The 15,216-nt window shown below is 41.6% G+C and overlaps 1 protein-coding gene across 1 annotated transcript in view; it reads left to right on the top strand.

Annotated features, from left to right (window-relative positions):
• tnfrsf21 (tumor necrosis factor receptor superfamily, member 21) overlaps positions 1 to 15,216 on the top strand; it is a 263,648-nt gene that overhangs the window by 35,374 nt on the left and 213,058 nt on the right. Inside the window, exon 2 of the mRNA XM_085381445.1 lies at positions 11,792 to 12,482. Within this exon, the coding sequence (XP_085237571.1) occupies positions 11,792 to 12,482 (691 nt within the window). The remainder of the gene's footprint in view (positions 1 to 11,791; positions 12,483 to 15,216) is intronic.

The following is a 15,216-nucleotide window of genomic DNA, read 5'->3' as shown; positions in this document are numbered from 1 at the left end:
TTGCTCCCATTCCCCATGGGATGGACGTAGAGACCTAAAATTCATTCCAGATACACAATATAACCATCCCTCCCAAACAGTGGTCACAAATCAGTCCAAATGTGTGGTAGTGGGCACATCTGCTATATTGAGATAATCCATCCCACCTCACAGGTGTGCCACATCAGGATGCTGATCTGACATCATGAGTAGTGCACAGGTGTACCTCAGACTGCCCACAACAAAAGGCCACCCTGGAATGTGCAGTTTTTTGCGCTATTGGGGGTCTGGGGACCCAGAACCGGTCAGTATCTGGTGTGACCACCATTTGCCTCATGCAGTGCAACACATCGTCGCATGGAGTCTATCAGATTGTCAATTGTGGCCTGTGGAATGTTGGTCCACTCCACTTCAATGGCTGTGCGAGGTTGTTGGATATTCGTGGGAACTGGTACACGCTGTCGTATACGCCGGTCAAGCACATCCCGAACATGCTCAATGGGTGACATGTCCGGTGAGTATGCTGGCCATGCAAGAACTGGGACATTCTCAGCTGCCATCTGCCCTGAACAATGTGAACCATGATTCATCTGTGAAGCGCACACCTCTCCAACGTGCCAGATGCCATCGAATGTGAGCATTTGCCCACACAAGTCTGTTACGGCGACGAGCTGGAGTCAGGTCAAGACCCCGATGAGGACGACGGGCATGCAGTTGAGCGTCCCTGAGACGGTTTCTGACAGTTTGTGCAGAAATTGTTTGGTTGTGCAAACCAATTGTTCCAGCAGCTGTCTGGGTGGCTGGTCTCAGACGATCTTGGAGGTGAACCTGCTGGATGTGGAGGTCCTGGGCTGGTGTGGTTACACGAGGTCTGCGGTTGTGAGGCCGGTTGGATGTGCTGCCATATTCTCTGAAATGCCTGTGGAGACGGCTTATGGTTGAGAAATGAACATTCAATGCACGGGCGACAGATCTGGTTGACATTCCTGCTGTCAGCATGCCAATTGCACGCTCCCTCATTGCTTGTGGCATCTGTGGCATTTTGCTGTGAGACAAAACTGCACATTCCAGGGTGGCCTTTTGTTGTGGGCAGTCTGAGGTACACCTGTGCACTACTCATGATGTCAGATCAGCATCCTGATGTGGCACACCTGTGAGGTGGGATGGATTATCTCAATATAGCAGATGTGCCCACTACCACACATTTGGACTGATTTGTGACCACTGTTTGGGAGGGATGGTTATATTGTGTATCTGGAATGAATTTTAGGTCTCTATGTCCATCCCATGGGGAATGGGAGCAAAAACAAAAGTGTTGCGTTTATATTTTTGTTCAGTGTATAATATCAAACAAAAGCCATTTTCGGATCTCTACAGAGATGTTCAGGTTCAATCAGGTTCTGGGAAGAGGGCTATCTTCCCTTACATTCCTATAGAACTGGACGATTTTTTGCAATCACACTTGCTGCCCCCTTGTTGCCTTTAAAAAGACTACAAGTTTCAGGCACTTCTGTGTTGAATTTACTTTTAAGACCTGGAAGTCGCTACCATCTGCGGCTGTGTCAGGCTTACAGGGTCACAGACTACTTACCATATTCTATGAAATTAATGGGGAAACATGTATAAGGAGTATATGCTTTATAGTCCAGCATGACGAGAAAGTACAGTCATCTCTTTTACATATAACAAGGATAATCAGTGAACATAAGTGGAGATCTTCGTGTTAAAAAAAACTAAATTAAGTAATAATATTTTCCTATTTAGTTTCATGCTGTATGATTTTATTTGTGAAGAAAAGCTATCGAGAACAGTAGGCAAACAAAATATGTGAGCTAGCTTAATGTTGAACAGCTAGCTTAATGGGATGAAAAGCGGTCCAAGTCAGGTGGTGTTGCTCATGATCCCTTACTGTACCTTAAAGGTGCACAGGGATATATATCAAATGGTAAATTTTTTATTTTTTCTTCCAGCATAACAACATCAGCACCAATGGTAGGGGAATGGGATAGAAAATTTCAGAATCCTCTTGATTAATACCATCACTTGTGGTAATCTCCAAATGCTTACTGTGTCAGTAATCAAATTCTATAAACAAACAGTAGCCCCGTGGTGGGGAAATATCCATTGTGTTCTGTAACAAGCAGAATGTCTCCATTTACTGCTGCGTGTGTTTTCACTTTGAACACTGATGTGAGTGAATGCATTGACATGAGTGACGCAAGTGAGTTATGAGTAGCGCCTCGAGAACATGCTCTAATGTTTATGGATGAGGTTCTTGGAACGAACACAAAGAAGCAAAGGAGTGGTGTGGCAAAGGGCAACAGAGTCCTGAAAGAATGGAAAGCTTTATCCTTTTTAGCACTAATCATAGAAAGAGTTTGGCTTCCATTGACTGTTTAATTGCAAGTAGTCTGTGGTAAGTTCCTTCACATATTCATATAAGTAATTTCCAATGACCAAAACATACATGTGTGGTCCGTTTATACCCACCCATTCCTACCACATTGGTATCACTCTGACCCCCTGCTTCCAAAGCAAAGAATTAGAGTTATCTTTGCTCAGGAGGATCTTATGAGAAACGGTGTCAAATGCCGCACTAAGATCGAGAAGGATGAGAATGGTTAAAAGACCAGAATCAGCTGCCATCAGAAGGTCATTAGTAATCCTTAACAAAGCCGTTTCTGTACTATGATTGGGGCAGAAACTAGGATGAAATTGTTTTTAGAGATTATGGTCATTGAGGTATGAGTGAAGCTGGGAGGCAACAACTTTCTCAAGGATTTTTAAAATAAAGGGCAGGTTTAGAATAGAATAGAATAGAATAATCCTTTAATTGACCCACAAGGGGAAATTTGGTTGTAACAGCAGCCAAAAAGACACATATACAAACAAACAGTACACAGGACACGGAACAGAAACATACACAATTTTTCTTACATATTTCTTCTTAAACTGCAAACAGTCCAAAATGCAGCAGCCCGCCTTTTGACTGGTACCAGGAAATTTTGCCATATTACCCCTGTCCTAGCTAGCCTGCATTGGCTGCCCATAAAGTACCGTATTCAATTTAAAATATTACTCCTTACTTTCAAAACTATTAATAAATTAGCGCCAAGTTATCTTAGTGAACTTCTCAAACCACATACTCCTGCTAGAACACTCAGATCTGCCACTCAACTACTTCTGACCCAACCCAGATCTCGACTGAAGTCCCGGGGTGACCGTGCGTTTGCTCTGGCTGCCCCGGTACTGTGGAATACCCTTCCTCTCGACCTCCGCGCATCTGATTCCATTGCACTGTTCAAATCACGATTAAAAACCCACTTATTCAATCTTGCCTTTCCCTCTAGTTAATATTTCTTTTATGATTTTATATCATGCACTTTTATGCTCATTTAAATTCTTGTTTGCTCTGTACCTGTTGCTTTCCTATGTATTAGTGACAGTTATCTGCTTGCATATTTAGTACTTGCTTTGGTCCTATTTCTATTATCCTCCTCCTATACTCTATTTTACTTGTTAAGCACCTTGGCATACCCTTGGTTTTTAAGTGTGCTTTATAAATAAAGTTTATTATTATTTATTATTTACATTAAGGACAGTGGTCACTATAAACAGAATACTGTACAGTTATTAAATTAAATAAAAATAACTACAGATAAGAGGCAAACCAGGTTGTAGTGCAAATCGGTTAATTAACTTATTGCAGTTACAGCGCAGATGTAAACATCTATGTCAAATCAAAATCAAATCAAATCACTTTTTATTGTCACATCACATGTGCAGGTACATTGGTACAGTACATGTGAGTGAAATTCTTGTGTGCGAGCTTCACAAGCAACAGAGTTGTGCAAATACAATAATGTAAACAAGCAAAATACAAGAATGGCTACATCTGAAACTAATAAATATATGTACAATATATAATAGTATATGCATTTCTGGATGTGTATACTAAATATTTTTCTACGTGTGTGTGTGTGTGTGTGTGTGTACACATATTTTATAAATTAAATAGAGTAAACAATAAATAAAATATATAAATATATACAGAGTTGGTTGAGACATGTGCAAAACAGTGGCATTACTGTACAGTATGGAGTGCATAATGTTAAAGTTCCAGTAGTGAAGGTGAGGTGTCTATGACGTGTTCAGCAGTCTGATGGCCTGGTGGAAGAAGCTGTCTCTCAGTCTGCTGGTACGGGACCGGATGCTGCAGAACCTCCTTCCTGATGGAAGTAGTCTGAACAGTTTATGGCTGGGGTGACTGGAGTCCTTGATGATCCTCCCCGCTTTCCTCAGGCACCGCTTCCTGTAGATGTCTTGGAGGGAGGGAAGCTCACCTCCAATTATCCGTTCAGAGCACTGCACTACTCTCTGGAGAGCTTTGCAGTTGTAGGCGGTGCTGTTGCCATACCAGGTGGTGATGCATCCAGTGAGGATGCTCTCAATGGCACAGTGATAGAAGGTCCTGAGGATGCGGGGGTTCATGCCAAATCTTTTCAGTCTCCTGAGAAAGAAGAGGTGCTGCTGCGCCTTCTTCACTGTTTTGTTTGTGTGTACTGACCACGTAAGATCCTCAGCCAGATGTACACCAAGGAACCGGAAGCTGCTCACTCTCTCCACAGCAGCGCCGTTGATGGTGATGGGGGTGTGTACTCCTCTGCACCTCCGGAAGTCCACTATCAACTCCTTTGTCTTTGCGACGTTGAGGGTGAGATGGTTGTCTTGACACCAGTGGGTCAGGGCGCTGACCTCCTCCCTGTAAGCCGTCTCATCACCATTGGTGATAAGACCCACCACTGTAGTGTCGTCCGCAAACTTCACAATGATGTTGGAGTTGTTAGTGGCTGTGCAGTCGTAGGTGTAGAGTGAGTATAGGAGAGGGCTCAGTACACACCCCTGTGGAGCACCAGTGTTCAGTGTGATGGGGGATGAGGTGATGCTGCCCAGTCTGACCACTTGGCGTCTGTCAGACAGGTAGCTAAGGATCCAGCTGCAGAGGGAGCTGCTCAGTCCTGTTGTTTGTTGGGAGCAGTTCTGATTGTAAGAGCAGGTTTGATATAGGGCGAAGATTATCAAAATTATTGGGATCTGCACCAGGCTTTTTGAGAATTGGAATGACACAAGCAGGATGAAGGAACAATTCCAGTGTTAAGGGAAGAGTGGATAATACTAGTTATGAGAGGAGCCAATGAGGGAAGACAAGCTTCAGCTAACACAGTGGGAAGAGGGTCAAACTGACAAGTGGATGATTTAGATTTTTGAATAAGATTTGATACATCAACTATGGAGGGAAGAGTAAAACTTGAAAATGACTGACAGTAAGACAGTGAGGAAAACAGAAAGTCTACTTCACAGTTAGAAGCTCCCACAGAGTTAAGGTGTTGGTGGATATCAGTGATTTTATGAGTGAAAAAAAGATATAATAGAGTTGCAAAAGTCAGCAGAGTCCATATGAGAGGGGAATGAGCCAGGAGGTTTTGTAATTTTACGTAACAATGAAAAGAGAGACCTGGAGTTACCTTCACTAGAACTGAATAAACCAGAATAGTATTCGGATTTGGCTGAAGCAATGCAGTCCTTATAAAACAAAATATGATCGTTATACGTTTCTTTGTGTAGGGTAAGTCCGGTTTTCTTGAACAGACGTTCCAGTTGGTGTCCTTTAGCTTTGAGATGGCGCAGGTTAAGAGTAAACCATGATGCTGAACGGGAAAATGAGCCAGTTCGGTGTTTAAGTGGAGCAAATATGTTAAGAAGGTTATGGAGGTTGACATTATATAGGGAGTGCAGAATTATTAGGCAAGTTGTATTTTTGAGGAATAATTTTATTATTGAACAACAACCATGTTCTCAATTAACCCAAAAAACTCATTAATATCAAAGCTGAATGTTTTTGGAAGTAGTTTTTAGTTTGTTTTTAGTTTTAGCTATTTTAGGGGGATATCTGTGTGTGCAGGTGACTATTACTGTGCATAATTATTAGGCAACTTAACAAAAAACATCACATCACATCACATCACTTTTTATTGTCACATCACATGTGCAGGCACACTGGCACAGCACATGCGAGTGAAATTCTTGTGTGCGAGCCCCACAAGCAACAGAGATGTGCAAACACAACAACACAAACGAGCAAAATACAAGAATGGCCAACCTGAAACTAATAAATATATGTACAATATATAATAGTGTATGCATTTCTGGATGTGTATACTAAATATTTTCCTACGTGTGTGTGTGTGTGTGTGTGTGTGTGTGTGTGTATACACATTTTTACAAATTAAATAGTAAAAAAATAAAATAATAATAATAATAATAATAATAATAAAATATATAAAATATACAGAGTTGAATATGTGCAAAACAAGTGGCATTTATATACAGTGTGGAGTGCATAATGTTGAAGTTCCAGTAGTGAAGCTGAGGTGTCTATGACGTGTTCAGCAGTCTGATGGCCTGATGGAAAAAGCTGTCTCTCAGTCTGCTGGTACGGGACCGGATGCTGCAGAACCTCCTTCCTGATGGAAGTAGTCTGAACAGTTTATGGCTGGGGTGACTGGAGTCCTTGATGATCCTCCCCGCTTTCCTCAGGCACCGCTTCCTGTAGATGTCTTGGAGGGAGGGAAGCTCACCTCCAATTATCCGTTCAGAGCACCGCACTACTCGCTGGAGAGCTTTGCAGTTGTAGGCGGTGCTGTTGCCATACCAGGTGGTGATGCATCCAGTGAGGATGCTCTCAATGGCACAGCGATAGAAGGTCCTGAGGATGCGGGGGCTCATGCCGAATCTTTTCAGTCTCCTGAGAAAGAAGAGGCGCTGCTGCGCCTTCTTCACTGTTTTGTTTGTGTGTACTGACCACGTAAGATCCTCAGCCAGGTGTACGCCAAGGAACCGGAAGCTGCTCACTCTCTCCACAGCAGCGCCGTTGATGGTGATCAACAAATATATACTAGAGCTGGGCGATAGAACGATAACGATATGTATCGCGATATAACTTTTACTCGATAGAGAAATTAAGCTATCGCGATAGACCTCGCTACTCTTGTCCTCAAAAAAAAAAAAAAAATCCAAATTAAGTAGCGCAGAGCCAAACCAATCACAGCCGCAGCGTCACGTCGCGTGACTTGTTACGTACAGCACAAGTGCCAAGCCGCACGTGTGTTTGTTTGGGAAGCAGCCAGCGGGTAATGGAGCCAGCGCGTAATGGAGGAAATGAGTGTGCCGACTAGAAAAATCAACCGAGCGTGACCGAAGAGAAAACAGATGATGGTTCCAATGCCGGAGAGATTGTCAAACGGAAGAGCCAAAGAAGTTCCGTAGTGTGAAGGTATTTCGGCTATTTCAAGTCTGACAAAAAATAGAGTAGCGTGCACTGTAAATTGTGCCGAAAGCAAGTCTGGAAATACAATAAACTGGTGCATGCGTCACACTGTGCGCCACGTTATTGTTTCGGTGAAATGAATTTCTACAATACTGTTACTGTTAATTCTACTCTCTGCAGTGTTTAAATGCTTACATATACACACAGTTACTGTCCCTCCACACATACGACTCGGTTCTGCTTCTATGCCCCAGCTTTGTTTACTTTTTCCCACCGAGGCTTCTAGACTTCTGATTGGCCAACATTTCGGTACGGTTAGGAATCTAGCGCCACCTGCTGCTTTGGGATGTTCATAGCAGCGTTTTCCTTCATTTCTGCCTTTATGTGTGTACGGGATTATTTTTTAAAACGTAAACGGAAAATCTCCGTTTTCAAAAATACCCGTGTACGTGTGGACGTAGCCTCAGTCTCTGACTGGAAGCGCTAATTCGTCATTCGGCTTTTGTCAGACTAAAGTAACTGTTAAAACTGTTTGAAAAGCTCAGCTATACAACAAGGAGAGATTGAGAATTTCCTTTTAGTTCTCAGTTTATTTGATATTGACAAAAGTTAGTCAGTTTTGTCTGTTCTTCTGTAAAACAATCTAAGATTTATTTTTAGAATTAATATTTTGTTTCTAAGTGGAATTGACAATTTAGTCTGTTTTGTTTGTTCTATTTTGAAACTTAAACGCTTTAGTGGCTGCCTTTTGTGTAGTTTGCAATATTTGCCTTTATTTATCTGAAAAAGTCTCATGTTCCTTAAGTACATCTACCCTGTTGAACTTATTATGGGAAATAAATATTTAAATAAAAACAAGCTGCTGATTATTTCACATTTTACTTGTGAGCAACGGCACATTTAAATCTTACAAATATAGTTATTTGGCTTATATCGTGATAGATATCGTTATCGCCTGAAATGAAAAAAACATATCGTGATATGAAAAAATCTCATATCGCCCAGCTCTAATATATACCCATTTCAATTATTTATTTTTACCAGTGAAACCAATATAACATCTCCACATTCACAAATATACATTTCTGACATTCAAAAACAAAACAAAAACAAATCAGCGACCAATATAGCCACCTTTCTTTGCAAGGACACTCAAAAGCCTGCCATCCATGGATTCTGTCAGTGTTTTGATCTGTTCACCATCAACATTGCGTGCAGCAGCAACCACAGCCTCCCAGACACTGTTCAGAGAGGTGTACTGTTTTCCCTCCTTGTAAATCTCACATTTGATGAAGGACCACAGGTTCTCAATGGGGTTCAGGTCAGGTGAACAAGGTGGCCATGTCATTAGTTTTTCTTCTTTTATACCCTTTCTTACTCACTGTGGAGTACTTGGACGCGTGTGATGGAGCATTGTCCTGCATGAAAATCATGTTTTTCTTGAAGGATGCAGACTTCTTCCTGTACCACTGCTTGAAGAAGGTGTCTTCCAGAGACTGGCAGTAGGACTGGGAGTTGAGCTTGACTCCATCCTCAACCCGAAAAGGCCCCACAAGCTCATCTTTGATGATACCAGCCCAAACCAGTACTCCACCTCCACCTTGCTGGCGTCTGAGTCGGACTGGAGCTCTCTGCCCTTTACCAATCCAGCCACGGGCCCATCCATCTGGCCCATCAAGACTCACTCTCATTTCATCAGTCCATAAAACCTTAGAAAAATCAGTCTTGAGATATTTCTTGGCCCAGTCTTGACGTTTCAGCTTGTGTGTCTTGTTCAGTGGTGGTCGTCTTTCAGCCTTTCTTACCTTGGCCATGTCTCTGAGTATTGCACACCTTGTGCTTTTGGGCACTCCAGTGATGTTGCAGCTCTGAAATATGGCCAAACTGGTGGCAAGTGGCATCTTGGCAGCTGCACGCTTGACTTTTCTCAGTTCATGGGCAGTTATTTTGCGCCTTGGTTTTTCCACACGCTTCATGCGACCCTGTTGACTATTTTGAATGAAACGCTTGATTGTTCGATGATCACGCTTCAGAAGCTTTGCAATTTTGAGACTGCTGCATCCCTCTGCAAGATATCTCACTATTTTTGACTTTTCTGAGCCTGTCAAGTCCTTCTTTTGACCCATTTTGCCAAAGGAAAGGACGTTGCCTAATAATTATGCACACCTGATATAGGGTGTTGATGTCATTAGACCACACCCCTTCTCATTACAGAGATGCACATCACCTAATATGCTTAATTGGTAGTAGGCTTTCGAGCCTATACAGCTTGGAGTAAGACAACATGCATGAAGAGGATGATGTGGACAAAATACTCATTTGCCTAATAATTCTGCACTCCCTGTAGTATGAAACAAGTTCACCAGGGGATAAGAAGCTGTGAATGAATGGAAGGTCATAAATAGCAGATGAACGATCTGCAGGGTTAATACTACTAATTTTCCTAAATGTGATTACACAGGGAGTATCGCTTTTGGAGGCTGTTGTATTTACAATAAAATAAATAAACATGATCAGATTGGGGAAACAAATTGCCTTTACAGTGGTATTACTTAGACTTCACATGAGTAAGAGGTTAATGTTATAGCGTCCCTAAAAATCTTATGATTGGTTGTTTTGAAGTAAATAAGTGTAAAAGACTGCAACTGGTTGTTTAAAAGTATAAAATGGTAAAGCCATGTATGGTCTGTAGCATTTTCTGATAACATCACTCTGACATGACTCAGCTTGGGCCTGTGTAAATGTGTAACCCTAGACATGTGTGGGTTATTCCCCTAAACCCGCTGAGCTGAGGTTCCCAGCAGCAGTGAGAGGGAAGCCTTTGGGAAGAAAAAAGAACAAAGTTCCCCATGATACATCAGTTAAATTCTTAACTGTGGAAATGAATGCACACCATTTGACACTAAAGTTGTGACGAGCATGATGAGTCAGTGTAGTGACTAAGTGATATTAGCGATACCAGATGGAGGTATGAGTGTATCCATGTGGTCATGTCTTTTCTGTCTGGTGAGGGATGTTGAGTACCAAAAAAGGCAATGATAAACCAGAGAATGTTCACAGACTTACTATAATGTATTAATAAATTAATGAATAAGTATAATATGATTTCTCTATTTAGTTCTAATTTGTGACTCTGTAAAAAACCTAATATTAAAGTACATGTAGTATTTTAGGCATAGGAGTTGTGTCATTGTTTGACTGAGAGGGCCTGGACCTTCTGTGCTTCTCCCAAGTCTTGTTATCACGGGACAAGTAATCATTTTAACTGACACACATAAAAATGTATGTTTCTTTCTTCTAAATTTTTTTTGCTTAATTCCAAAGCAGGTTTAAGTTTAGGTTTTAGGGCTAGGGTTGGGACCATCACTGATGACAATTTAGACCTCAGATGGTTAACCTCTTACCATCCACAACGTCGCTGGCAACCTGTTGGTTTTGGTTTTGTTAGAGCCACATGCTCAAGAGGCAAATTTTCATAAACTACATGTTAGCTGTCATACATTTTTGCATTGAAGTTTTCATATTAAATTGGAATGCTTCAGTCAGGGCAAAAATTTATAAAAAAGCCATGGACAGCATAAAAAATAGTAGATGGTAAAGGAAACAAGTACCATAACAGGATATTAGTTAAATGGACTGGTTCTTAAATAGCGCTTTTCTACTTTGTCTGTGCACTCAAAGTGCTTTATACAACTAATTCATTCACCCAATCACATCTTCTAAGCTCTTAAGTGCTAAATATCTTACATTTATACACATTCACACTCAGATGGATGCATCGGAGAGCAACATGGGGCGACCGTGGCTCAGGGGGTTGGGAAGCGCATCTGTAACCGGAAGGTTGCCGGCTCGATCCCCGGGCTCTCTGTCCTGGTCGTTGTGTCCTTGGGCAAGACACTTTACCCTACCGCCTACTGGTGTTCGCCAGAGGGGCCGATGGCGCGATATGGCTTCTGTCAGTCTGCCAGGTCAGCTGAGGCTACAACTGTAGCTTGCCTCCACCAATGTGTGAATGTGAGAGTGAATGAATAGTGGCATTGTAAAGCGCTTTGGGTGCCTTGAAAAGTGCTATATAAATCCAATCCATTATTATTAGTATCTTGCCCAAGAATTATTTGGCATTTTGCACAGACTAGAGCAGTCTGGGATCAAACCACCGACCTTCTGGGTAGTGGTTGACCTGCTCTGCCACCTGAGCTACAGCCTTAATGTGGGTGGTTCTTGTAAAATTAAGTTACTTCATACTCCATCTTTCAGTGGACAGTACTGACAAAACCGCCTAATGTGTGAAACTGACATTGTGGATCCCAGTCTTAAGAATTCAGATAGTGTTTGGTTTTTGCTTTAAACACTTACTGCAGTATAATGAATGCAGCATCATTCAGGGGTTGACAATCTGTCCTGTTGCATAAATTTCTACACCAGAACATTTTTCAAAACATTTTTAGTCTTTCGCCTAATAGCTGCCTTCTCTTTTCCCCTCAGCTCTTATGTACAGTTGTGGTTGATATCTCAGCTCGGGTTTTGACCACATCCAGCACAGATGACCAGCCCATTTTTTCTCAACGGCACTATCAGCACACCGACCAAGACACGGGCACCCAGCTGGTCTGTGATAAGTGCCCGGCTGGCACCTATGTCTCCATCCACTGCTCTCCAACTTCTGTGAGGGAATGCAGCCCCTGTCCCAAAGGCACCTTCACACGGGGAGAGAATGGAGTTCAGCAATGCCATCGCTGCAGGAGTCCTTGCCCAGCTGGCTTTATTGAGAAAACGCCTTGCACAGCCACCCAGGATCGAATCTGCACATGCCCACCCAATACATTCCTGTCAGGGGATGGTGCTGCTGTGTGTAAGCCCCACTCTTTGTGCCCCCCAGGCAAGAGGGTGAAAAAGCAGGGCAGTGAGAAAAAGGACGTGGTCTGTAAGCAGTGCTCTGAGGGAACTTTTTCAGATGTGAAATCAAGTGCAACACAGTGCAGAAATCACACAGGCTGCCAGGTTCAGGGGCTGGTGCTGCTCTCACCAGGGACTAGAGAGAAAGATAATATCTGTGGACCCCTTTCTACAGCTCCATCCTCTGCCTCCACCACCGCTTCAGGTGGCTCAGGACTTGTACAGGAACCCATTATTTCTTCAATCTTTCCAGCACCCCTGGCTGGACCTGCACAAAAAGGTGAGGGATGGGAATTCTGTTTAATAATCTTCTATTTGAATTTATATAGTTTTCAACTTTAACTGTTTTTTATTTTAATGTTTCTTTACATTTATAAAAGTTGACCTAATAAAAGTTGCATTTTTCAAACATTTTCCATGTGAATTTCCCTGCGAAATTTCAAAGGTGGCATTTATTGTCTCCTCCATTATTGCCTTGCCTAAAGGCCTCTTTTATGCTTGCTTACATTATCAACAGCAAACAATATTAGCTACCAATAGCTAAAAAAGTGCTAATCATAATAATACTGCCATTGACGTCTATAGCCGTCAATTGCAGTGAATGAGTCAATGGGTTTAACTCATTCACTGCCAATGGCTGGCAGTGAATGAGTTAATAAACAGCTGGAAAGTCAATAAAGCGCGTTTGTGCCACCTCATAGACATTCGGTTGTAATTAAAGTTATAAGCCACCACCTAGTTTTTTTTCACCAACACTTTACCATTACGTAGCTTTAGTTAGTGTACGACGCTCACGCCATGTTATAATGATGCAGTGTGTTAGTGCCAGCCAAAATATCACACTGATTTTGAGGATTTGTCTTGCATAAACAGAAGCCAGTTGCTTCTGTGAGCAGCAGGGTGGTACTGGCTGACACACTGATAATCAATAGTGGTAAATAATGCACTGATATTGATTGATCATTGGTTTGTTCCAGTGTCCACAAAGCACTGCTCCACTTTTATGTTAAACACATTGCTAATTGTTCTACCATTTCAACAGACTGAAAGCAGTTTTTAAGTTGTTCTGTCTGACTAGTTCCCTCTCTTTTTTTGATTTAGCACTGTTCCTCCACCCAGGCTGATTACAATGTCCCTCACTTCTTAATTAATGAACAGACTGTGGAATGAGCAATTTAGAGCTCATCTGCTCTACGATAACAAGATGGAGCACAGCTTTATTTGCAAAGCAGAAGGAGGAGAAGGATATTAGGGGAAAGTTTGTAGTTACATTTTGACGGATGATTTACCTCTTGAGGGATGCAAACATACTGTAGTCACCCAAGTCAGTTGTGTTCACACTAAGTACGACTGAAACAATATTCAGCACCTCATCATCACTTCTGTGCAGTCCCTTTGGAAAGCTGTGCCTTTTCAGGCTTCTGTCTTGGATATTATTATTTCATTTTCTTCACTTGAAACCCACTCCTGCACCTAATGTAAGAACAAAATTAAAAAAATTTCTGTTTGTGCACCAAGCTATGCTAATTGCAGATGCTCAGATTAAGCTCTCTGGTCATTTTTTGTGTGTGTTGTGTACAGCTTCTCCTTGTTCTCCCCAAATGTGGGCATATGTATTAGAGACGGACCGATCCGATATTACGTATCGGTATCGGTCCGATACTGACGTAAATTACTGGATCGGATATCGGAGAGAAATAAAAAATGTAATCCAATCCATTAAATATCAAAAAAGTACCTCACAAAACTTGCCACACGGCGTAACTCGGCTCATAACCGTAGCACGGAGCAGTGTGCTCAAGTGATAGAGCGGCTACGTGTATTTGTAGCCTCAAACCAGCATTTCATCTCTGATGAAGTCATCCCAGAGAGAAGAAAAGCAAGTGTGTAAGTTCATCTCTGAATGTTTGTAAAGCATTCCCACGTTAAGATTAACAACCGATATATGGAGCGACTGCCTCTTCTTGCTGCTACTTCAATCGTGAAACTGCTTAATGATCAGCTGATCGGCTTTTCTGTCGCGAGTCCGTCTCTCTTGCTTGTTTGTGGCCCACTTTGCACCAGAAAGAGGAAACCAGCGGCTGAACAACAGCAGCACGTTTAAGCTTGATTAACTGTTGTTAGAATTTATTTAATATTACTTTCTAGACCAGGATCCTTTTCTACGCAGCTGATGGCTGGTAACTGTGCAGGGGCGGATCTAGCAAAGTTTAGCCAGGGGGGCCGATAGGGCATGAACAGGGAAAAGGGGGCACAAAGACATACTTTTCTTTCTTATTCTCATTTAAAATGTCTAGCTTTTAATAAATAATTATCTGAATCTTACACCCAAAGTTTTAATCTTATGTAAAATATATAGAAGTCCATTACTGTATATAGTAACTGTTAAGTCTAATATACCCTAGTAAGCTATACTACTTTTTCCTTTGGGAAGGTACCATCTGTGCAGTCTGCAATTCTGTTGAAGAAAGATGTTGAATCTATTTAATTATTCTTGAAAAAGAATTGATTTCTGTGCATTTTTTTCCCACACTGCATCAAATTAAAGTTGATTACGTCGATTAAGCATCTTGAGGTGGAGGGTGGGGGTGGTTCCCTATTTTTTTTGCTGGGAGTTTGCAACCCTATTAGTTAGGTTGCTCAATGTTTCTGCTAAGTAGGCAAGGCAAGGCAAGGCAAGTTTATTTGTATAGCACAATTCAACAACAAGGTGATTCAAAGTGCTTTACAGAGACATTAGAAACAAGAACAAATAAAAAGCATGATTTAAAATTGATTAAAACAAGCAAATAAACTAACTAACTAATTAACAAACAAACAAACAAACAAACAAACAAACAAACAAACAAACAAACAAACAAAACAGTATATAAAATCAAAACAGATAAAATCAGAACAGTAGATAAAATCAGTAGTTAAATGTAAGTTTTGAAATTTAAGCTTAAAGTGTGGATTTGGTGCTTTATTCAAATGCAGCTGAGAACAGGTGAGTCTTCAACCTGGATTTAAATAAA

This window comes from Rhamphochromis longiceps, linkage group LG15 (assembly GCF_057381845.1).
Source record: "Rhamphochromis longiceps isolate RC_006_pf linkage group LG15, R_longiceps_female_GT1.1, whole genome shotgun sequence".
Taxonomy (NCBI): Eukaryota; Metazoa; Chordata; class Actinopteri; order Cichliformes; family Cichlidae; genus Rhamphochromis; species Rhamphochromis longiceps.
This window is presented reverse-complemented; position numbering and strand designations above follow the sequence as displayed.